Source organism: Lycium ferocissimum, chromosome 7 (assembly GCF_029784015.1).
Source record: "Lycium ferocissimum isolate CSIRO_LF1 chromosome 7, AGI_CSIRO_Lferr_CH_V1, whole genome shotgun sequence".
NCBI classification, from domain to species: domain Eukaryota; kingdom Viridiplantae; phylum Streptophyta; class Magnoliopsida; order Solanales; family Solanaceae; genus Lycium; species Lycium ferocissimum.
In genome coordinates this window covers 13,414,270-13,438,898 of record NC_081348.1, presented here as the reverse complement: position 1 = coordinate 13,438,898, position 24,629 = coordinate 13,414,270, and the positions used below count along the sequence as shown (strand labels likewise).

Here is a 24,629-nt window from a genome sequence, read left to right as displayed (position 1 = left end):
GTGGTATTCTCACTTTGCCTTATTTCCCTTCCTGGCAGTAGAGTTGATAAAGGGGTTGAAATGAGAAAGGTCTCATAAATAAAAGGGAAGAAAGGGGGACAAATGAGTAAGGTAATTTGTCACATAATTTGTTCCTTTTTACCTATTTATCCATTTGAAACTGATGCATATCTAAAATCTTCTTAAAGATGATTGATGGGATCTCTCCTTCACTATTTGCTAGAGTTCTTTTAATCTTTATTAATATGCCAGTGAAAGATACAAGAGATCTTTTAATGATAGAAACTTAAAATTCATTGGATCGACACGAGTCTAAATAGAGAGGTATTTTTTTTTATATGGAGATCAAATTTTCTGATACTCGAAACAATCCCTGATTGGATAACGTACTACATTATACACTTGAAAAAACAGAAAACTCAATTAAGATTAACCATAAATCTGTGCATTATCAAGTGAGACCTTTTAACACAGGAAACACAAAATTAAAGCAGCAGCTCAAACTTTCACAGAATTTGGTAGTACAAGCAATTTAAATGACAACTCAAACGTAACTGTCGATCAATGATTTCCTCATCTCATCAACAATAGCAATAGGTTGAGCCTCCCTTAGCTTGAAAACGCTTTCAATGACAGACAACTCAGTTGCAGTAGTATCTGAGCCGGTAAATGCTGTCCAGTCAATCCAGCAGCAATCACTTCACTACCGCGGTTCACGGTTCCTGCAACCAGAGGAACCTGAAGAAGATTTGAAAGCTCACTCAAGTCTTCAATGGATGTGTGAGGATGTACCAAGCCTCCATTGTTTGAGAAAGCACAATAGCTGCCAACAAGAATATTCCCTGCTATTGTTTGCCTGAAAACTTCCACCCCAAGAACATCAGCATTGATAATGGGAATTTATATGTTGTAGCTAGCTTGGTATTGATGCGTAGTCGTAGTGCTTGCATATCATAGAGGGCGAAGTGCAAAAATATATGATTTGAGGTCGCCATTAATGCTGTATTCGAAATTGATTTTTTTTTTTTTTTTTTTGCAAATATACCAAATTCTTGTGTGGAGTTTGACAAACTTTAGATACTTTTTGTCTGAAGTGTGGCTTTGTCAAGGTCAAACATTTGACATTTCTATTTGGCTTGCATAGGCTAACTTTGTCCATTTTTTTTTAAACTAAAGTTGTAGTCTTGACCATTTTGTCCATTTTTTTTAAACTTAGTCAATTTTTTTTTTTTAAACTAAAGGGCCGGAACCTTGTAGTCAGCCCTTCCACGCACCCCCGACGCAATGTCTGAACGCACCTACCGTCTCTTTAAAGTTGTGATCTTGGGAAGGTTAAACTTTGAACAATTTTGACAGAAGTTGTGGCTTGCAAAGCCTAGCTTTAGACATATAATGGCTTGTCAAGGCCAACTTAAAACATTTTTCACTGAAGTTGTGTTGTGGCTTGACAAGACCAAACGTTAGACATATAATGTTGCACTTTAGACTTTTTGGCATGAAGTTCAGGTAACAAATTTTTGTCCAGAACCAACAACTTGTTTCTTCGAATTTCAACTATCCAACACATGGTTGAACTCCCAGATCTACTTCAATTGAGCTCAAATATGAAATATCAGTTTCATATCTCATAAAGAACAAAACCTAATTATCAGTTTGTCAAGATAATAATAAATCTAACAAACTCATTCTGCAAGAATGATGATTTGCCCTTGTGTTCAAACTTTTCCAGCACATCCGTTTGATTTAAATTTACTTTTTATATTGAAAATTCAAGACTACTTCAAAACGTTATACTTAAATTATTATAAGTTCGAAAAATCATTATACAACAACTAAGAAGAATGAGAATGAGGAGGAGAAAGAAAAGCAAAGCAAAAACATTTTTGTCTTAAGTTACCTATAATTTGGGTGTTAATTAAACTTTTTTGGAAAAAATAAATACATGTTAAATGGGAGCGATCATAGGATATCAGGTGAAATTTTTACTATTATAGACACAACCATATCCACGTCACGTACACTTTGTTCTGATAGCTCTTTCATATTTCTTTAATAAAATGTATCATTTTGTATTGCATGATTTTGTAGATAGCCATATCTAGAGAGACTATATTATTCGTAGTGGTTTAATAAACAGTTTTTTCTTGTTCGATTTAATTATATCGTATTGTGCAATAACTGATAATTTTATGAAAATTCCCTTAATTGTTATAAAACTAATAGATAATTATCAACAATTACTTATAGAAGATTTTAAGAACTTATTCTTAATTTATCACCAATTATGCTTTACAAATTGGCTTATATTGAAAATTAAACAAGAAAGTGGGGAGAAAAACTTGTATAGTGTAAGGAGGAGGAGGCCAACACGATCTAAATCCACGTGATCGGTATTTGACACAATCTGAGTGAACCAAACTCATATGAGAATTCTCACTAGAAAAATAAGCTTGGCCAAACAGATTATAAACACTTTTCCTAATAGGAAGTAGTTAAACTCATATGAATCGTCTATTTGGCCAAGTTTATTTTTCTCAAAAAGTGCTTATTTTTTTTTAAAAAGTGTTTATTTAAAAAAAAAAAAAAGGTGTTTGTCAAGCTTTTAGGAGAAAATGCGTGGTTTTGGGAGTTTAAGTAGCTTTTTTCGAAGACTTTTTCAAAAACAATAGCTTTTTTCAAACTTATTTTTCCCAAAAGTACTTATTTTTCAAAAACTTATTTTATAGCCTTTTGGGAGAAAATAAGTCTTTTGGCCAAACTTATTTTAAGCTAAAAAAAATAGCTTTTGCTCAAAAGCACTTTTTTTGAAAAGTACTTTTGAAAAATATTTTTTTAATAAGTAATCGTCGCTAAAAAGTATTTTAAAATTAAGTGAGGTTTTTTAACCAAAAGTACTTTTTAAAATAAGTTGTTTTTAGAAGATTGACCAAAGTAGTTATTAGAATGACTTTTTAAAAAAGCCAAATATTAATTCGGTAAAAGATTTTTTTTTAATTTATTAAAACATAAAGCTCACCAAAAATACTTTTTTGAATAGCACTTATGAAAAAAACACTTTTCAAAATAAGTAGATTTTAGAAGCTTAACCTTACTATGATGATTAGTCAATTGTCCATAAAAAAAAGCCGGTCATGGCCATTGTTTTAAGGTAGGAATATTCTTGTGTAAGCATTATTTTCGCGTAAAATATGATTAAATTTTGATAACATTTTAAAACGGTGACTTACTTGGGAAAATGAGCTAAAAGGGCTCTTTGAGAGTGGAATGAAGAAAAGGGGATTTCTATTTCATTTTCCTTTTCTTTTGTTATAAATATTTAAAGGGGTTAATAAGTTATTTTTAGAGAGATTGATTAAAATATTTGTAAACTTAGGGTAAAAAATTAAAAGGGACTCTATCTAAGTTTTTTAATTTACACAAACACTCCTAAATTTTAATTTACACAAAAACCCAAAAGTTTTTTTTTTTCAAAAATAAAAACATTTTTTACCAAAAAAAAAAATACGTTTTTCTCTTAAAAAAATACGCAAGCAACTATTGGTTGCTTAAACAACTCCTTGTTGCTTATACAATAACCTTGTATCTCATTAAAAAGGTAAACAACTAGTAGTTGTTTAAATAAAAAAAGCACTTATAATCAAAATAAGTTGTTTAGATACATGAACTCAATTGGAAATTAATTGATTGATCACAAATGAAAATTAACTAATATAAAAACCTTGATGATTAGTCAATTGTCCATAAAAAATTGATTGACTATCATGGCCATTGTTTTAAGGTAAGGAATATTTTTGATTATATGTATTAGCATTATTTTGCTTGTAAAATATGATTAAATTTTGTTATTAACACCCAACTTATTAATTTAAAACGGTGACTTAGTTTAACAATAAAAAAAATAATGGAAAATGTTGTTTGTTTATGAATATTTGAACATTATATTTCTATCAATTAAATTTAGAAAGAGTAAACCTAATATTAATAATTATTGATCAAAATTGATTGCTCAATTAAAAGATCAAAACTTTTAACAAAACCCAAAAAGTTGCTTACAATAAACAACAAAAAGTTGTTTCGACAACTCTAGTTTGCTTACAACAACCCCAATTCTTGTGAAAACTTAGCCATCGAATAAGCAAATAAGTTATTTATGTTAAACAACACGAAGTTGTTTATGAAACTGTTGGTTGTTTACATTAGAACTTATCGAACGGGTCATTGGATGTTCAATTGTTATCAAGTGAATACGTTGATGTTCAAATATTCATATAATCAAACAACATTGATTCCATTATCACTAGATTAGTAAGTTATTGTTAAACTATTGGTAGAGTCAATCAATTTTGCGATCAATTGTGATATTATTAATAAGTTGGGCTTAATTCGTTTGATATTTAATTGTTATCAAGTGAATACGTTGACGTTCAAATATTCATATAATCTCATTGATTCCTCACTAGATCAATAAGTTATTGTTAAACTATTAGTAGAGTCAATCAATTTTGCGGTCAATTGTGATATTATTAATAAGTTGGGTTTAACCACTCATTCTGACGACTCGTTTGACATTTAATTGTTATCAAGTGAATACGTTGATGTTCAAATATTCATATAATCAAACAACATTCATTCCATTATCACTAGATCAGTAAGTTATTGTTAAACTATTAGTAAGTCAAGATTGCGATCAATTGTGATATTATTAATAAGTTTTTAATAACCGACTCGTTTGATATTCAATTGTTATCAAGTCAATAATTGATGTTCTAATATTCATATAATCAAACAACATTGATTCCATTATCCTGGATCAGTAAATTTTTGTTTAAGCTATTAGTATAGTCAATTAATTGATGATAAAATTAATAAGTTGGATTTAATAAATCAAATAACAAGGTTTTTATATTAATTTTCATGATCTTTAATTATTTATGAAAATGAGTTGCTTAACTTCGTGTTGTTTATTATACCTTCATATTTAAAAACTAATGTTTACCTAGTTTTAATGAGATACAAGGTTATATAAGTTGTTTAAGCAACCAATAGTTGCTTGCGTATTTTTTAAGAGAAAAGGTGCTTTTTTTTTTTTTTTTTTTTTGTTGGTAAAAAGTGCTTTTATTTTTTTTGTGTAAATTAAAAAAACTTAAGGGGTTTTGTGTAAATTAAAAAAACTTAGGAATTTTTGTGTAAATTAAAAAAACTTAGAGGGATAGAGTCCCTTTTACCTAATTTTTAGAACATGAGTCCTAAATTCTTAAATAAGTAACTCAAAAGTCTCTTTTAATAAAATGCCCCGACTTACTTTCAATAAAAAAAATAATTGGAAAAGTTATTGTTTGTGAACTTTGATCATTATATTTCTATCAAAATTTAGAAAGAGTAACCTAATGTGTTTAGTCATAGCTGAACCATTGTGCATGAGTTCACAAACGAGTGGCTTCATGTTCATGGTCATCGGTCACTCATCACTATCCAGTTATTAGGTATGTAAACAATAATTTGAAAAAAAAAAAAGAAAAGAAGAAACATTTTAACTCTAAATGTCTTCCAACTTCGGACCTGTTTGGCCACGAGAATTATCCATTTTTTTCCGGAAAATATTTTTACTATTTGAAACTCAGTAATTGGTCATAATTTTTTTAATGTTTTTACTTTTAGTACATTCAAACAAAAATAACTATTTTTCTGCAAAAACTGTAACCAAACATAACTCCATCTTCAATTCCAACTTCAAAACTTTAAGGGCCTGTTTGGAAAGCCACCTAGTAAATGGAATTGGTGTAATTACTAGGGTAGTAATTACACAATAATGTAATTACAACGTCCTGTTTGTTTGTCATAACGTAATTACAGTGTAATTACAAGCGTGTTGTTTGGTTGCACAAGTGTTTACACAGTTAGTTTAATTTAAAAATAAAATTTAATTATAAAAAATTTAAAATTAATATTTAAAAAATATTTGCCTTTATAAATGATATTAAATTAGTTACTCCAATAACACATTGTTTCTTGAAAATGTATTAATTAATAATCATATATTTGTAACTAATATAAAAATAATTGATATATAGTTTTCAAATTAACATATATTTGTAACTAATATTATAAAAAATAATTGATATATAGTTTTCAAATTAATAATATTTAATTTTAATTAATTATAAAACTTAAAAGAAGACTTTTTTTTAGAACGTCATGGATTGAATGTTTGACAAAAAAAAAATATTTATAAATATAATGCCATAACATTATTCAAATGTTTGACACAAAAAATCCATCAAATGTAAGTGAAAAATAAACAACATACAATGTGAAAGCAAATAACTTAATATTGAAAATATAACCTAAATTTAAAAAGAAAAAGAAAAAGTTTAACATAATACTTTTATGTCAACTTCCAACATTACATAAGTAAGTCCCAACGTAACTTAAGTAAATAATTCAAAAGAAAGGGAAAATATAAGTCTATAACCTCATTCACAACGAAATTCTACTTTAATAACGTCACTCGTTATATACCAAGTTTGTTAATGACTCATTTTTTCCCATATTAAGAGGTGTAGTTTTAAAAATTAGAATAATAACACGGTTATCTTTGAATGAATAAAATAATAATAAAAAAAATACGGGCAATTATATGAAACCACAAGAAGTAAAGGTTGAGAATGAGAAGAAAAGAAATGAAAAATAAATAATATAAAAAGAAAAATACATTTTAAAAAAATAAAATAATTTAAAAGTAAAAATAAAAAAGAAATTAAAATAATAGAAATAAAAAGTAAAAAGAAGTTAAAATAAACAAAAAAGAAACAAACTAAAAAGTAACTCTGTAATTATAGGGTGTAATTACACCCAATTCTCAACCCCCTTGAGAATTGGAGAATTAGACCCTTTCAATTACACTCAATTCTCACCTAACTGCCGTAATTACTTGATCAAATAAATAAAAGCAAAATTGTGTAATTGCATCCAATTCCAATTACCTGGGTGGCTTTCCAAACAGGCAATAAATAGTGAAAAATATTTAGTTTCTCCAAACGACTACTTCGATTTTTTTATTTTTTTTCATCAAATTAAATCCTTATCAAGTCTGCAACACAAAAAAGAACAAAATTTTAAAGTTAAAACTTGTCGGTGGAGCATTTTCTTCTTCTTCTTCTTTTTTTTTTTTTTTTTTTTTAAATTTCAGAAATCGACCATTTCCTTATTATATTTTTAAAAGGATTTAATCGTACAAACATGTCGTACCTTCCGCCTACTTAACAAATCCCTTCATATCTCCTGTCACGTCTCCACCGCCGTTGAGAATTTTCCGGCGATTGTATAGGCGTCTGCATAACACGCGCCTCCGCTACAGCAATATAAAACCAAATCACACTCCTTTGTTTCTCATATATGGATTTCTTCAAATCCGTATTCACCGACGACGATCCAGAACTTTCCGATACCGAAAACACCCCTACTTCTCCAAACCCTAATATCCCAGCCATAACGAACGCATGGACAAGCTTGTTCAAAACCATAGCAACCAAATCCGAATCTGTAGTGCAAAACTATCGCCGTGATCTCCAGGAATTTAGCTCCGGTTTGAAATTAGAAACGGCGACTATCCGTGAAGTAGCTAGCCGAGCTGTCAAGGACTTGCCGGCTCGGCTTGAATCAGGAGTCGCCGTTGCACAGGAATCACTCGAATCTGTTGGCCAAGCCATTGACAATATCGGCTCCACTGTATCCGATATTATTGCTCATGGTAAGGACTCTATGATCCTTGCTAATAATGATTCTGATACTGATGAATTATCTACTAGTTTAGACCAAAATGCTAAACCTTACAGTAGAATTGATGCGACTATTCGAGCGACACAGTGTGATGTGAAAACGTATTGTGAGGAGCCGGAGGATTTGAGTGATTATAATGAGTGGAAATTGGGATTTGTGTTAGAGGAGATGAGTGGGGAGATTGAGGATTTGATTAAGGGGAATGGTGTGATTGATGAGATTTATAGTGAGGTTGTTCCGGGTAGGGTTGATGAGGAGAGTTTTTGGTGTCGGTATTTTTATAAGGTTTATAGGATAAGGAAAGCGGAAGAAGCGAGGGCGAGGCTTGTGAAGAGGGCGATTGAGGGCGAGGAGGAAGAGGAATTGAGTTGGGATGTTGATGATGAGGATTACGAGGATATGGAAGGGAGCAGCCGTGATAATGTAGCGAAAGAAGAGTATAACAACGTACCCAGTGTGATCCCACAAGTAGGGTCTGGGGAGGGTAGTGTAGCGAAAGGAGAGTTTGGGAAGAAAATGGATAGGTTAGAGGTTGAGGAAAGGGCGAGGAGATCGGTAAGTGGAGAAGATGAGAAAGAAATGGCTTTGGAGACAACAAGTGATGGTGGGGATGAGAAAGTGAGAGTAGATGATACTGAATCGAGGGGTGATAGGGGGAGTTCAGAAGGTAAGAATGATAACAGTGATTTTTCATTTATTTCTAGTCAATTGTCTTCGCACGAGGGAGATGATCTTGGGTGGGATGAGATTGAAGATATTGCAAGTGGTGATGAGATCAAGGTGTCTGAGAGAACGAGCCCAAGCAAAGCTGATTTGAGGAAGCGTTTGAGTGCTGCAGAGGACGAGGAAGAGTTGTCGTGGGATATTGAGGATGATGATGACGATGAAGCTTCCAAATCATGATAATTCCCATTGTGCTATTAAAGCTACTATTATGGTTTAGTTTCCAAGTATTAAGTATAGAATATAGCAGCGGTTATTCTGGATTTATTTGATGGCGCTTCATAAGAATAATGTATATATCATTTTTAATTTCTTGAATTTAAGAAACTGTATCCGACTACTACTATTTGTATTGTGATCGGGATCTGCATCTTACACGTCAATACATTTTTCCTATTTTATTTTCTCGGTCATCTTCTTGAGATAGCATCTGCTGGATGTGGTTTCAGATGTGAACTTCCACGTGTTTTGGCGCTGTTGAATCTCAAATTCTACCTATATTTGGTGCATCTTAGGGAAATTCACAGTTAACATGTTCGGAATTTGATATGCTTGGTGCTCAAAACAACTATATTCTCCTGCAATTATGTCATCTTATTTTGGATCAGTACCTTTCCTCCTGGATTTGCTTTATATAGGCATCTATGTGTTTTACAGCCCTATGGCGATTCCCAAAATTGTGGTAGTTAAGAGGCCAATTAATTTGAATTGTTTGTGTGATATTTAGTTGCTTACCTGGTTACCGAGTCCCTTCATATTTCAGCTTTGTCTCGAGTTGTGCTATCTGACTTCTCCTTGCATTTACTTTTATGCGAAATGATGATCCCTCTCCATTTAAGTTTGGAAGTTGGAAAACTGTTGGATAAGCTCAGCTCCATGGTTTGAGGGATGCCTTGCTTAGTGTAGCTTAGTTCCTTACTGGTCACGCGAGGAACATGAGGAGGTCTATATCACCCTTCATTTGAGAAGCAGTCTCTTTCTCATAAGGTGAATGTTGATGCTCTTAGCCGAAAATCATAGGTGGTTTGCTTCTGCCTTCAAAGAACTTGGAGACAAGAATAAGGGGATAACCAATGTGAAACGCTACAAGAAAGTCAAGATGTTGTATAGGCAACTAGTCTTAGACTAGTGTATTGAACTAAAGCTCCCTGTGAGCTAAACAACATTGCTAAACTGTATCAGTAAACCATAGTGATCTAGACGCAGTTACAGTTGCATTAAATTTCAAGTGATGATTTATCATACTCCCCTTCTAGGGTGGGTTGCTAGAAAGCTCTGCATTCTAGCCAGATATGATGTTAGACAACGAGGGAAAATAATGAACAGTCAACATGCTGTCTACCGCTGAGATAGCAGCGTCCAATTTACTTGTCCTGTTTTGTATCAGTTTTTTTCCAGAGTTGAGATAATACCTTAACCCCCTAAACGTTGAAGTACTAACAACCAGAGCATCAGCAGAAGAGCTTCATTCATGGTGTAAGAGAGGCTATTGCCTAACTACTGCTACTGAACGTTTAAAAGGGGTAGAGTGCGAGGAATTTTTTTTTTTTTTTTCAAAAGACAAACTATAAACTACAAAGTCTACATGTTACAAGCTGAAAATTTCGGCAACCAGCACCTCCATGTTTTAATTACACCATTACGTGAACTTTTCTATCACAAGGGACTACACACAAAACGCATTCAAAGTTAAAGAATCTATTTGCCATGTTTGAGATCTCTGTCAGGCCAGAGAATACGTCCCATTTCTCATAGTCGATTACAGTAAACATCAATGACACTTTATTTTGGAATTTCCAGATAATTGGCCTTGACAACATCAAACACTGGAACTTAAGTGCTACTTACAAGTAATATACCAGTAGAAACAGTAAGACAACTTATCTATAGAACCATGTTTCGGCCAAATTAATGGACAAACAAAGCAAAATTTTTAAAAATGTTTTGATCACACGCATTTCAGGTGACATTGTCCACACACTTAGTTGTCTCCCTGCCTCAGAATACGCAGAATGGTCAAGAACAGGTTCAGAACATCCAGGTACAGAGTGACAGATGCCCAGATGTATTCATCATATGTGAACCTCTTAATCAGGTTGTCTGTGTCGTAAATAATGTATCCGCAGAAAATTATAGCACTGATTGCACTGTAAACAGCACTAGTTGTAGATCCGAGAGGGAAGAACATCTGCAAATGGACAAAAGTCTCATAAGTCAACTACAAAATAGGTCATACAAAAGTTCTAGTTTCTCGAATTGGGTTACAGGGGTTGAGCAGAAGGAAAGGCAACACGAACCTGCATAAATCCAGTCAGGATAAGTACAAAGAGGCTAGTAAACAGTATTGGACCCAGGAAGCTGAAGTCTTTGCCCTTCTTAGAAGCCCAGAATGTGTATCCAGTCAGAGCTGTAACTACAGCGGATGTCAAGACCAAGGCTTCAAGCACAATTCTTCCTGTAATTTCAAAGCGCACGAATATGAGTAAATCATCCAAAATGTCAACATAAAGATAACCAACAAACGCCAATAGAAAGCTTCATAAAGCAGAGAAACTACTCACCTTCAGTATTAGCACAGGTCACACCCACTGTGAGACTCAAAGAAGCAGTGAAGAGGCCAAGGAAAACAAAATTCAATGGATGCCTCTGCTGATATATGTGCAAGGGCCACAGCACTGCACAGAAACACATCATTACTGGTCAAGCTTTCTACAAAGGGAAAACGAAAATGCAGACAGGTCGATAAACTTTTGGACAATTCAATATGAGCAAATCCAGAAGCATCAGACCATGCATTAACTACAAGTTTGTACTGCAGAAAAACCAAACAGACCTGTATACACTATTAAACACCAAACCTATGACCACAAGCCCGTAACCTCAAGTTTCCTCCATTTTCTCAGCTACTTAGAAAACTCTGTTCTGTAACTGCATATCATATTATACAATTCTGAAAGGAGAAAAATACTGATGCACTATCTGTGCAAACAGAAACATTAAAGCTGATCAACGCAGTGGCAGATTTACTAGCAAAGCTAAAATTTTCATTGGCCGCAATCACAAACGGAACACAAAGAAGTCTCAAAATTTGAGGTTGCATCGTTGACTGAACACCATAAGTGTGAAGAGTAATCCAAGAGTCCAACAATTCAGAATACAGATACCAACAGTTACATGCATAAGAGAACACAAACCTGAAAGATTGTAGCTCTTTTTCCGATCAAAGCATAAGGAAATAAGATGAATTTACAATCATACTACAAAGTACACAAACAGCTACCAGTTGCATTTGACAGGATAATTCCATAAACATCACGAGTAAACTAAAAGGTCAAGAATTCAGAATTGGAACAATTCCAGTGATGCATGGTATGATTTCTCGCAACTTCCCTTCTCTAGATTACCAATAGTTAAAATCTAATAACCAAATAGATTTGTCTTCATACTGAACACACAGAACCAAGCGTCATACAGCTTGAACGAGTTAAGAAAATACTTAATACTCAGAGGAGCATAATTGTCCTGGATGACATACGGTCCACAGAAGGTTGGGAGACGGTGTAAAATATTGGCAGAATTAGACAAGGGTTCCTATGTACTGATAACCACCCGGGTCAGATAATACATATCAGAAAACCAGTTTATGTGCATACAATGACGCCCTTGAACGAGGAAGAGACGATAGTCAGGGCCGAGGCCAAAGGCGCTGACATGATAATTAGAGATGGGCGTGAATTCCTTTGATTTGGAATTGGGTCGGGTAATGAAAGTGTGTCAGGTAGTGGGCAAAAAGATTGGGGTGGGTCTTTTTATTTCTGAGATGACACATGTCATTCTGTTAAAAGCCAAAGTATAAGGGAAGGGGTATATTTGGACCCAAAGTATAACGACAGGGGTCCACCCAAAGTATAACCAGGGGTATATTTGGCCCTTGTCCGATTTTATGATATGATCCAATTTAGCTTCGAAAATTGACTCTCGTCAGGTGAAACATGACAACTAAAAGGGGTCTTTGCAAAAATGAATAGTGGTATAGACCCTCTGTATACATGGGCGATTCTGCCACAACACAGAGGCGATCTGCTCTATTTTGTAATTTGTAGAGGGTCATTTAACCATTTCATCCCAATTAAAACACATACATGAACAGAAATAAATAAATTTACCGTGAAATGATAGATCTCAGATTTCGCTCAAGTCATAGCACAAATAAAAGATTTTTAAACTAATAGATCATAAAATACGCTCAATTGAAAGCACTAATAAACAAAGATGAAAAATATCCACAATACAAAGCACACAAAACAATCATCAAGTCAACGATTCAGAAAACAGATCGACGACCGACAAGCACAGAGCACATGAATAAAAACCTAAAGCATTAATAAAAATAGATAAAATGAAGAGATCTAGGGTTACTACTTACAGACAAAAGGAAGGAAAATGAGGAAGAGAAGAAGGCCAGGACTGCCACGTAAGAGATCGTTGATGGGCGCGTAGAGCACAGTGGCGGCAGAGACAAGGGTGGTTAAGAGGATCTGAGCAGCCAGAATACCGTAAACTTTACGAATAAAACCCCAACGCAATTGATTCTCACCATATCCAAGACCTGGATATAAGGTTCCTTCCTCTATATCACCTTTAATTCCACCATCTTCCGTGTTCAAACTCGTAAATCCGTACATCTTCGATTTAGACTTGCTCTCTCTGCAACGAAAGGTGGTTGTGGTGGAATAGAGAAAGGAGAGTATATTATTATTCGTCAATTTTAGGATATTGTTATTCCAATTCAGAAATATATAATAAGTATTGTAATATGTTGAAGTTTCTGTGATGTTACTTGAAGTTCGATCTCTCTTTCACTAAAAAAATATCCCGATTCTTTTTCCTTCTATGCATTTCCTCCGTACCAAAATAGTTGCCGTTTTTCGAGAATCAATTTGATTAATTTTTAGAGTTAAATTAGATTAGATTAATTTAATTTTTAAAATTAATATTTAAATATTTAAATGAGAAAATAACACTCTATATCTATTTAGAGAAAATATTTACCGGAAATGGCTCATATTTCGAATATTACTCGAAATAGCCCTTTTATATATTATCATACAGTTTTATACAAGGTTTAAACATTGTTTACAATAAGTGTATAATGTTGTACAATATTATATATCGTGTGTATAAATATTTTTGCAAAAAAAATGGCTATGCAGATGTAAATTAAAATTTGACTACGTTGATGTAATATTTTATGTTGGATTGTATATATTGAAATTGTTCCATGAATAGCTACGATAAGCATTGTAAGTTGAATTTTTCTCATATCAATATAGTGAGAAAATGTATCTCAAAATGTTGGTCAAAATTGATGTAGTTCAACTCTCGATTAGTGAAATGTGACAAATATTTTGGGATAGAGGAAGTACAATCAAGCAAAATTCAGAAAAAGTGATCTTCTATACCCGCTTACTGTTTGAAAAAAAAAACATTTATGTTTTTTTATTTCCTATATATTTTCTAGCGACTTCTTATAAAAAATTATATAACTAAAATAATATTTATAGTGGATTATAAGATATAATTTCGCCAAAATGTGTTAGCACCAGAAATTTACTAACTTATTTTTATAATATAGTTATGACTATATTTTTATAATATAGTTGTGACTATAACGATGAGCATGGAGGTTTTGGCTTCGAGGACAGGAACGGAGGAGGGGTTTCACTCCTGGATTTTGCAAAAGCTTTTGGATTGGTGGTAGCCAACTCGAGTTTTCCGAAGAGGGAGCAGTACCTTGTAACCTTCTGTAGTTCGACGGCTGCGACGCAGATACACTTTTTGCTCCTTAGAAAAGATGATAAAGGTCTTTGTAAAGACTGTAAGGTCATTCCGAGTGAGAACCTTACGACCCATTATAAGCTCTTAGTGATGGATTTGGAGATTAAGAATAAGAAGAAAAAGAGGGTCGTGAATGACTGCTCGAGGATCAGGTGGGGGAGTTTGACTTCGTCTAGTGCCCAGGATATGGGGGAGAAGTTGAGGGCTATGGGGGCTTAGGAGAGCAGGGAGGATGCGAACAATATGTGGGATAGAGCGGCCAACTGCATTAGGGAAGCAGCTAGAGATGTACTGGGGGTCTCGAAAGGTCGTCCTGGTGGGCACCGAGGGGACTGGTGGTGGAATGGAGAAGTCTAAGGGAAGGTAAAAGCAAAGAAGGTGGCGTATGCGAAGTTGGTAGATAGTAAAGACGGGGAGGAGAAGCGGACGAATAGGGAAAGGTATAAGATTGCGAGAAAGGAAGCAAAGTTGGCAGTGTCGGCGGCAAAAACGGCAGCTTTTGAACACCTATATGCAGAAATAGAGGACAAAGGCGGGGACAAGAAGTTGTTCATGCTAGCCAAGGTAAGGGAGAGAAAGGCATGGGATCTGGATCAAGTAAAGTACGTTAAGGACGAGGATGGCAAAGTATTGGTGGAGGATGCTCTCATTAGCCGAAGATGGCAGTCATACTTCCATAAACTCTTGAACGGAAGAATGTGAGAGACATTGTCTTTGGGAGATTTGGAGTACTCGAGAGACGTCGCGATTTTGGGTATTGTAGGAGTATAAAGGTAGAGGAGGTTAAGAGTGTTGTTCGTAGGTTGCGTAGAGGAAGAGCAACCGGGCCTGACGAGATCCCTGGGGAGTTTTGGAAGAGTACAGGCAAGGAAGGTTTGGAGCGGCTGACTGGGTTGTTTAATGTCATTTTTAAGACGACGAAGATGCCCGAGGAATGGAGGTGGAGTACGATGGTTCCTTTGTACAAGAACAAGGGTGACATTCAAAATTGCAGCAACTACAGAGGTATCAAGCTGCTAAGTCATACTATGAAAGTGTGGGAAAGGGTGGTGGAGATGAGGGTGAGGAGAGACGTGTCCATTTCAGAGAACCAGTTTGGATTCATGCCGGGGAACTCGACTACAGAAGCCATTCATCTTATGTGGAGACTGGTGGAGCAGTATAGGGAGAGGAAGAGAGACTTACACATGGTTTTCATCGACCTAGAAAAGGCTTACGACAAGGTGCTAAGAGAGGTTTTATGGAGATGCTTGGAGGTTAGAGGTATACCTGTGGCGTACATTAGGGCGATCAAGGACATGTATGAGGGAGCCAAGACCAGGGTAAGGGCAGAGGGAGGAGACTCGGAACACTTCCCAGTGGAGATGGGGTTACATTAGGGATCAACTCTTAGCCCATTTTTATTTGCCTTGGTGATGGATGGTTTGACGCGGCAAATCCAAGGTGAGATGCCATGGTGCATGTTTGTGACGACCCAACCGGAGGGCCGCGACGGGCACCCGGTGCTAACCCACTCGGAGACCTCTTAACATACTTCCACATTTTATCTAGGTGAGCCACATAGCTAAATCATACTTTTCATTCATCATCATACTAATCCCATTGGGCGACAATTCCTTTATATCATCATTTGCAATTTTGCCCATATCAATGTACACAAGCCGACGAGGCTAACAAAATAATATCCCAAAATATAGGCCGACAAGGCCAAACACATCTACCCATATACACATGTCTACGAGCCTCTAAGAAGAATATGTCATATCATAAAGGCGGGACAGGACCCCGCCGTGCCCATAATTATGTACACAAAAGAATAAGTACCAAAAGTTGTAGCTCCGAATGAAATGGAGCTCCGCTATGTAGTCCCTGAGTAATGAAGCTATGGATCGAGTCTGTCTCCCTGGCCACCTGCGGGCATGACGCAGCATCCACAAACAAAAGGACATCAGTACGAAGAATGTATTGAGTATGTAAAGCATGATCAACATCAATATGAAAGCATAATAGATAGCATATGAAATAGCATAGGATGGGAGATAATAGTATCATCGTCATAACACTTACTTGCTTTTCATAGGGACATTCCATTTCTATTGCGTATCCGTGTACATACATCCATATCCGTATCCGTATTCGTATCCGTACTCATTTACATTTCGTATCCATTTTCGTATTCGTAGCCATATTTCCATTCATACTCATATTCATATCACATATATTGCATATACTTAGCATATTAGTACTCATATTGATATTATATACATAACATTTACATAACATACCCGACCACGAAGGTTCGGTGTTTCACATACCTGGCCCTACCAAGGCTCAGTGTCATACATACCTGGCCCTACCAAGGCTCAGGATTATCCGTACCCAACCGCAATGCGCGCGCGCGCATCATATATATATATATATATATATATATATATATATATATATTCTACCCGCCATATAAGCTCGGGTTTCATAATAGCCATACATAGGCACATATACATATAAGCTCATAAGCATCTTTAGTATCATTACTATCGTCATTCATTACATCTATCCCTGAGGATTACTCGTCATATAAGGAATTTAGTACAATCGTAACATATCGAGGATCAGCGAGCTTAGTAGCTTTTAGAGATAGAATCATTGGAAGATATCATAGGCTCATAAAAGAATAGATATTTGGCCAAAGAACCATGCCTTATGAAAGAAGGGTTAACCTTACATACCTTTCCGTTCAACTATTCTATCACTTGCACGTTCTCCTTCAATGCTCACGTTTCTACCTTCATTAGAGTCATACTATCATTAGGAAATCGATGACTTAGCATACATGACTAAAGCAAGAGAAAATTGGACAGCATCTCCTTTATTTTTACGACTTTCTCCATATCATATATCAACTCCCAAACATCTATAATAACATTCACAACATCATAACAATAGCCTTTATTCACCTACATTATCCTTACTTCTCAATTTACTTCCAATCATCCATATTCATGGTCATCACACACAAGTACGTTCATTCATATACAACGTCTATCCCATGTTCTCAATATCATTTACAACAGAATTATAATCATAGTGTATCAAGAATCATGACTCAACCCAAACATTTACTCAAAAGTGACATTATTCCCACATTCATGACCCATTTTCTATATTCTTTTACAATCCAAGTGTTTCAACTTTCAAATACCTTAAACAACATGGAAATATCATAAAACTTACCTTAGATGGTGTAGGAATGAACCTTGGGTGCAACCTCCTTACTTGAACCAAACCCTAGTTTCACCTTCACTTAGATTCCTTGTCTTGGATGAACTTTAATGGGTTTCTTACACTTGATTCACTTGGTTTGATGAAGTTGAACACTAATATCCCTTGAATTCTTGTGGGAGAAATGTATAGAGATGTTCTAGAGAGAAGGGGTGTGAAGAGGGAAATGAAATAAAATAAGACTTGGTCCCTTATTAAATACACAAACTGTCCGACAGATTCTACGGACCAACATACGTCCGTATAAATTATATCGACCGTATGTCCGCCGTAGATTTGGTCCGGAGAGGGTGTCGTTAAGGTTGATTATACGCCGAACATACGGTCCGTATGTTTTATACGCCGATATGTTTGGCCGTATAATGCCTAGTTATTCCGAACTCGATCTCGTCGACTCGTTTGATCTCCAATCCTTATGGAACCTTCTTGACACTTGTTCACCACCTCATTAACAATCTAAGGGACGTTATAACTCTTCTCAAAAGCATCATTAATTCATCATTAACTTGTTACTCATAACTCTCTTCCGATACTTATCGTATGCCTTGCCTTCTCTTGGCAACTTTCTCGTCTAGCATCGAATGTCTTTGAAATCTTAATTAGGGTCATCAAACGTCATTCCTTACTTATTGCAATATCGTATACTTCGTGCTCTTCGTCAGTCTATTCACTGTGCACCAACGAAAATTTTTTCCGAGGTGTAACAATGTTATTCGCGGATGACATAGTCCTGATTGACGAGACCTACAACGGAGTGAATGCTAAGCTGGAGGTTTGGAGACAAACTCTGGAGTCTAAAGGATTCAAATTGAGTAGGACCAAGACAAAGTACATAGAGTGCAAGTTTAGTGACGTGACACATGAGGCTGGCGTGGAAGTGAGGCTTGTAACCCAGGCTATCCAAAAGAAAGGAAGTTTTAAGTATCTTGGATCTATTGTGCAAGATGATGGGGATATTGACGATGGTGTCACACATCGTATTTGCAGGGTGGATGAAATGGAGGCCCGCTTCAGAAGTGCTGTGCGATAAGAAGGTGCCACCAAAGCTTAAAGGCAAGTTTTACAAAGTAGTAGTGAGATCGACTTTGTTGTACGGGGTGGAGTGTTGGGCAGTCAAGAACTCGCACGTCCAAAAAATGAAAGTCGCGGAAATGAGAATGTTGCGATGGATGTGTGGGCACACCAGGCGAGATAGGATTAGGAATGAAGATATCCGAGACAAGGTGGGAGTGGCATCGGTGGAGGACAAGATGCGGGAAGCGCGGCCGAGATGGTTGGGCATGTGAAGAGAGAAGCACGGATGTCCGGGTGCGGAGGTGTGAGAGGTTGCTATGGACGGTTTCGAGAAGAAAGTAGAGGCAGGCCGAAGAAGTATTTGGGGAGAGGTGCTAAGACAGGACATGGCGTTGTTCCAGCTTACCGAGGACATGACCTTAGATAGAAGGCTATGGAGGACTCAGATTAGAGTAGAAGGCTAGTAGGTAGTCTACGTATCCCGTCGTACTAGTAGTCACAGTTTCGATCTTCATTTTCTTATCCTTCGATTCTTGCAAATATTAGTCGTTTCTTGTACCAAAATTATCGTATGTATCTGTGATAGCTACTGCTTCTTTTTCTCAGACTGATTTAGCATGGCTGTTGTCACTTTTGTTAGTTTCATTTCCGTATTGCTTTGAACTGTTTGTGCTTATCTAACCTTTTCTCGTCATGTTTTCTCTTGAGCCGAGAATCTTTCGGAAACATCATCTCTATCTTCTGAGATGGAGGTAAGGTCTGCGTACACTTTACCCTCCCTAGATCCCACACCGTGGGATTTCACTGAGTATGTTATATGTAGTTGTAACTAGATATGGATTATTTCACCGAATATTTATACCCTCCTATTAATACATACTAGTCCCGGAAATCCCGTGCTGAGCTTGGGCCCAAGATCTAAGATAATAACGTATAACGATTTTTAATTGGAAAAGAATAATTTGAGTTATGTATTTTAGGCATGACTCTTTTAACATGATCGCTTTTTAATCATCTATTATTCATTATTTAAGTTTTCAATCACATAATTAGATAATTTACTAAAAGAATAATTTATAGAAAGCATGTTTGCTAGGGAATTCCTTCTCGCTTTTATTTTTTTATAAGGACCAATTATTAAGTTTATTTTCTATTGTATAATTGTGTTAAATCATTAAACCTAAATTTATATAGTTAAAATGATTTTTTTAATTAAAAATTAGATCAAGAGAAATTTAATGATAATTTCAGAATTACTAGGAAAATATGATTGACGGAGTACTCTCCTGGTATCAAATGAGTTCTTCAAAGTTATTATTATAACCATTATAGACTACAACAACAACAACAACAACCCAGTGAAATCCCACAACGTGAGGTCTGGGGAGGGTAGAGTGTGCGCTGACCCCGACCCCTACCAAGGTAGACTACTGCTTTCCGAAAGACCCTCGGCTCGATAGAAAGCATAAAAGCATAAAAAGAGGTCGGATAAGGCCAAGAGATTCAAACGATAGAAACGCAAATAACTAAAGCGATCAAAAAGCCATGATGAACGATTTGTAAGAGCAAGAGGTCTATAACCATTATAGACTATTTTTGTATATAGTTATTTCTATTAGATGACATCATTACCATTCACAACTTTTCAAGTATTTTAAAAGTGCTCAAAGTTTAATATATTTACCAAATTGTATGTGGCAACCAACGAAAAAAAATAAAGTAGGATAAAAAATAAGACATAGAAAAAAGTCAACATACTTCACCTGCAAACAAGAAATAAAGGATTTGAAAATATCTTGATTTATTGGAAAAATAATATGGCATATGACGGATTTGGAAGAACAACCCCTTTTGGTTGGCAAGCAAACCGAATAGTTACAATGTAACTAAGGACTATAAAACTCTTAACATTGAGCAAACACTTTTAGTTGGCAAACAAACCGGATAATTATAATATAACTAAGGACTACAAAACTCTTTAAATTGTCCTTATATATAGTAGTAATATCGAGCAATACTACCCGCCTAAACTTTTTTTGCATCTTTTGAAATTTAAACTTAAGGATGTATATGATTTCATTTCACTTACATTGGCAACTAGTTTGGATATTAGGTGCCTAGACATTTAGGTGGTTTGCCCTAATTTTGTTAAGAAGAACTAGTATTATACAAATTAACTAAACTAATATGTTTGATCCTTGGTAGGAGTAAGGTCTGCGTACGCTCTACCTTTCCCAGACCCCACATTGTGGGATTTCACTGAGTTGTTGTTGTTGTTGTTATTATGTGTTTGATACTGAATGACAAATTAAGACTATTTCAAAAGACTATATTTTTATTACGGAAAAGGGTCAAATATAGCCCTGTACTATTAAAAAAGGGTTAAATATACCCCTCGTTATACTTTGGGTCCAAATATACCCTTTTTGTTATAATTTGGGTCCAAATATACCCCTCTGTTATACTTTGAGTTTAAATATACCCCTCCTCCGTTAAAATTGTCCAAGATGGACATAAGATTTGACATGACGCTGACAACTTGATGAGATGGACATCACATGGCATGCTACCTCACCACCTCAACCTATTTACCCCTCTCTTTCCCTTCTTCTTCCATCACTACCATCTCCCCTCCCTTCACAACCTTTGCCATCATTAACACCACCACAATAGATCTCAACTCCTAATAGATCTTTCACTTGCTCATATGTTACAAAAGCAATAGCTATTAAAGGGACAACCTGAACAAATAATGAACTACAGTTAGGAATGGCTACAGTTAGGAATGATCCTGAAATACATCATAAAAGGGAATTAATCATAGTAATTCAGTTAAACCAATTATCAGCCTTTAAAAAGTTCACCGCATCTAGGTAAAGAGAAGATACTTAATAGTTTCATGCTTTACAAGAAGCACAGCAATACTGCCAACAGTAGTCGAGAGTATTAGAGCTTGTGAAGTGAACTTTTGACTTTGTACAGACCAACTATTTCACAACTCAAATGGAGATTTGACAAATTTTGATACTGCAGAAATCTCCTCCAAAAATACCATTAAAAATTACATTGGCTGGTCCAATTAGTCACGAGTAGAAACACAGGTTTTATTTAGCTTGACTATGGAGATGGTGGTGTGATGGAAGAAGAAGGGGAAGAGAGGGTAAATGGGTTAGAGTGGTAAGGTGGCATGTCATGTGGTGTCTAATTCACCGAGTTGTCAGCGTCACGTCAGACCTTATGTTCACCTTGGATAGTTTTAACGGAGGAAGGTACATTTAAACTCAAAATATAACAGAGGGGTATATTTGGACCCAAAGTATAACGAAAAGGGTATATTTGGACTCAAAATATAACGAGGGGTATATTTAACGCTTTTCTAATAGTACGGGGTTATATTTGACCCTTTTCCGTTTTTATTAAAAGAGAAATTATGGACAAGGATAAGCACGAATTGCAACTCTTGAATATTTCTCTTGGGGTCAACAATTGTAGAAGTTTTTATTTTTGTTCCCTTTGAGTAGTGATTACATGTACACAATTACAGTATTTTTTTTATGGGTAAAGATGTATTCACATCGGGTATTTACATCAAATCAATGAATGTAGGATATATGTTTGAATATATACAACTATTACTTAACCATAATTAATTAATGTAAATATTCACTTCACTAAATCACTTAAGCATGATAAATTGCATTGATTGGTATAAACACCCAATATGAATAAATATTTACCATTTTTATGTAAGCATCATTTCAAGCGAAAAACGCTCTTTACCACCTCTAGATCATACAAGGACTGAGTTTCATCTTTTTAGAATTAATTTCGATAATCTCTTATATTTTAATAATAATATGGAAGACGTTTCTACCATTTTTGAAAACCAATACTTTCATATTAAAACTACTCATGGTAAAGGTATATTTTTGCAGTTGTTATCAGTGACGGATCCAGAATTTTTTACTCAGGGAGTTCAAAAAAAATAATAAAAGCTAAACATAAAAAATATCGTTGTCCTTGGGAATCGAACTTTGGACGCCAAAGAGAATTTTGAACACCTTGAACCACTTGAGCTAATCTTTTAAATTTGTTTAGGGTATTCAAAATTTATATATATACACAAACACAGAAAATTTACCCTATCTATATAGTGTAATTTTTCGCCGAGGCTATTCGAGTGCTCACATTCCACGTACTGGCATTTGTTTTTGCAACTATACTTTCATCTTTTTCACAATGCAGAATGAAACATTTAACAGTGACACTCTTGTAGAGTACAGTGAAAAAGAGAAAAATTATCACCCACTTGAATCAAAACACACAGAGAAGGATCAGATAGAAAAATAAATGCTAAAATAAGACATCACGTTTTTTAAAATAAGACATCATGTTATAAAGTTCACACCTGAGATATCTGCTCTGCGTGAACAAAAATATTTCTGAATATCCGACGAATATATGTGAAGAAAACTGCAAGAGATCGAATTCGGTATCTTAGAGACCAGAAAGCAATAGCTTTAGGATAAAATCACAGTAGGGAAAAGATGAGGGTTTCACAGGTTTAAGAATAGAGCAGCATTTGGTCAGTATGAAAGAATTTGCATTTATTGGCACATAGACCAAGCAGACATTTTTTGTAGTTGAGAAATGGTCACAACACTGTAACAGCATCATATGAACTTTAGCATTTGCAAGACAATTTAATAGTTAGGGAAAAGAGGTGAACTATTATGAGATCCTGTTATCTTCTGTGTAAAGTATTTACATAGTAACTGACTTACTCAGTTGGAGTGAACTAAAGAAAACACTTCACAAACAAAAAGAACGTTGAAGCGAAGTGTTATTGGGGAACCACACAGTGTATTAAAATGCAATGAAATAGGTTCTCTTCAATGATACACTAACCATCTATTGTCTCCAAAGTCGTCAACTGCTGCCAATTAATCCTACGAGATACAATACCAAGAGCAACGTTTCGTACCTGCCAAAATTATTACCAAAAAGAATCAGAATTTTAGAACTGTTTCCTTTATTCTTTTTCTTTCTTTCTTTTCCTGTGAAGAATTTTCAAACTATACCCCGACTATAATCCGTGCAGACAACATAATAATAACTCCGTCTCTATTGAATCTAATACAAAGTGATAACCATTACTCACCTCATCAAACACAAGATTGATAAATCTCAAGGAGAGCAGGAGAGTAAGGATAACTTCAGCAACAGGGACACCAAGGTTGGCCAAAGGGGATATGAACCACCGCAAGGCAAAAGCTATCTGCTCCGGTGTTGTGGTTGATAGGAATACACTTGCACTTTGGAAGATCTTTTAAAAAATGAAAGCTAACTTAGAATCAGAGTGTTACTGAGAGTTAAATTCAAACAAGCCTGCAATCGCTTAATGTTGATTGTTTCCTTATGGGTTCAGGAAAGAACTGAAATATTGGAGTCCAGAGGAGATAATGCGATATTCAGGAATGAATTTTTTAATTGTATAATTCCTTGTACAGCTTTCTCAAATCCAGAAAATTCACTGCTCAAATAGTTTGGTCTATGTGTTTATATTACCTAAAGATTTCTAACGACTTCACCAAGAAATTCAAAAGATTCAAAAAATTCTGAATTTTATACAAGTTGACTTACACAGAATGGCCAGACTATAATTTTCTTCTTAAAGCTGAATGTATAGAATGTTAGATTAAAGGTGTAAGATCTTCAAGTTTGACCTTAAACATTAACTGACTGAAACTACTTCACATTAACTAGATGAGAAAGCAAGCCACTTCTTTAGATGATTAAGAAAGCAACCGTTTGTTTTCATTTGAAAAGTGTACCTTGATGGTGCTAGTAGGAGTACCGAACTAGTTTGCTATGTGGACTCAACAACAAATGGCAAGTCACTACTCACAGTGAAGGTTAAACATGCTGATGTCGTAGCGGTTGATAAGCCTTTTCTGGTGAGTTGTAATGGCCCCAGCTTCAAGATTACATATTTA

General features: G+C 35.1%; 2 protein-coding genes across 2 annotated transcripts; one reads left to right on the top strand and one right to left on the bottom strand.

Moving 5' to 3' along the window:
• Positions 1-7,206: 7,206 nt before the first annotated feature.
• On the top strand, positions 7,207-8,915 carry LOC132063410 (uncharacterized). The gene has a single exon (XM_059455934.1). It carries the CDS (start codon positions 7,396-7,398, stop codon positions 8,680-8,682), a length of 1,287 nt encoding a protein of 428 aa, XP_059311917.1. The 5' UTR covers positions 7,207-7,395; the 3' UTR covers positions 8,683-8,915.
• A 1,267-nt stretch (positions 8,916-10,182) lies between these two features.
• Positions 10,183-13,287, bottom strand: LOC132063411 (BI1-like protein). The gene is made up of 4 exons (XM_059455935.1): positions 12,929-13,287; positions 11,064-11,177; positions 10,800-10,957; positions 10,183-10,690 (listed from the first exon to the last, which is right to left on the bottom strand). The coding sequence occupies exons 1-4, from the start codon at positions 13,185-13,187 to the stop codon at positions 10,484-10,486; spliced, it is 738 nt and encodes a 245-aa protein (XP_059311918.1). The 5' UTR covers positions 13,188-13,287; the 3' UTR covers positions 10,183-10,483.
• Between the last annotated feature and the right edge of the window lie 11,342 nt (positions 13,288-24,629).

Bases quoted from the DNA above. Each gene is read 5' to 3' on its own strand.
- LOC132063410 (XM_059455934.1), top strand. From the start codon at position 7,396: ATGGATTTCTTCAAATCCGTATTCACCGACGACGATCCAGAACTTTCC.
- LOC132063411 (XM_059455935.1), bottom strand. From the start codon at position 13,187: ATGTACGGATTTACGAGTTTGAACACGGAAGATGGTGGAATTAAAGGT. The intron at 11,178-12,928 runs GTAAGTAGTAAC...GTTTCTGTGCAG, and splicing joins CATTTTCCTTCCTTTTGTCT to TGCTGTGGCCCTTGCACATA. The intron at 10,691-10,799 runs GTTCGTGTTGCC...GTCCATTTGCAG, and splicing joins TCCTGACTGGATTTATGCAG to ATGTTCTTCCCTCTCGGATC.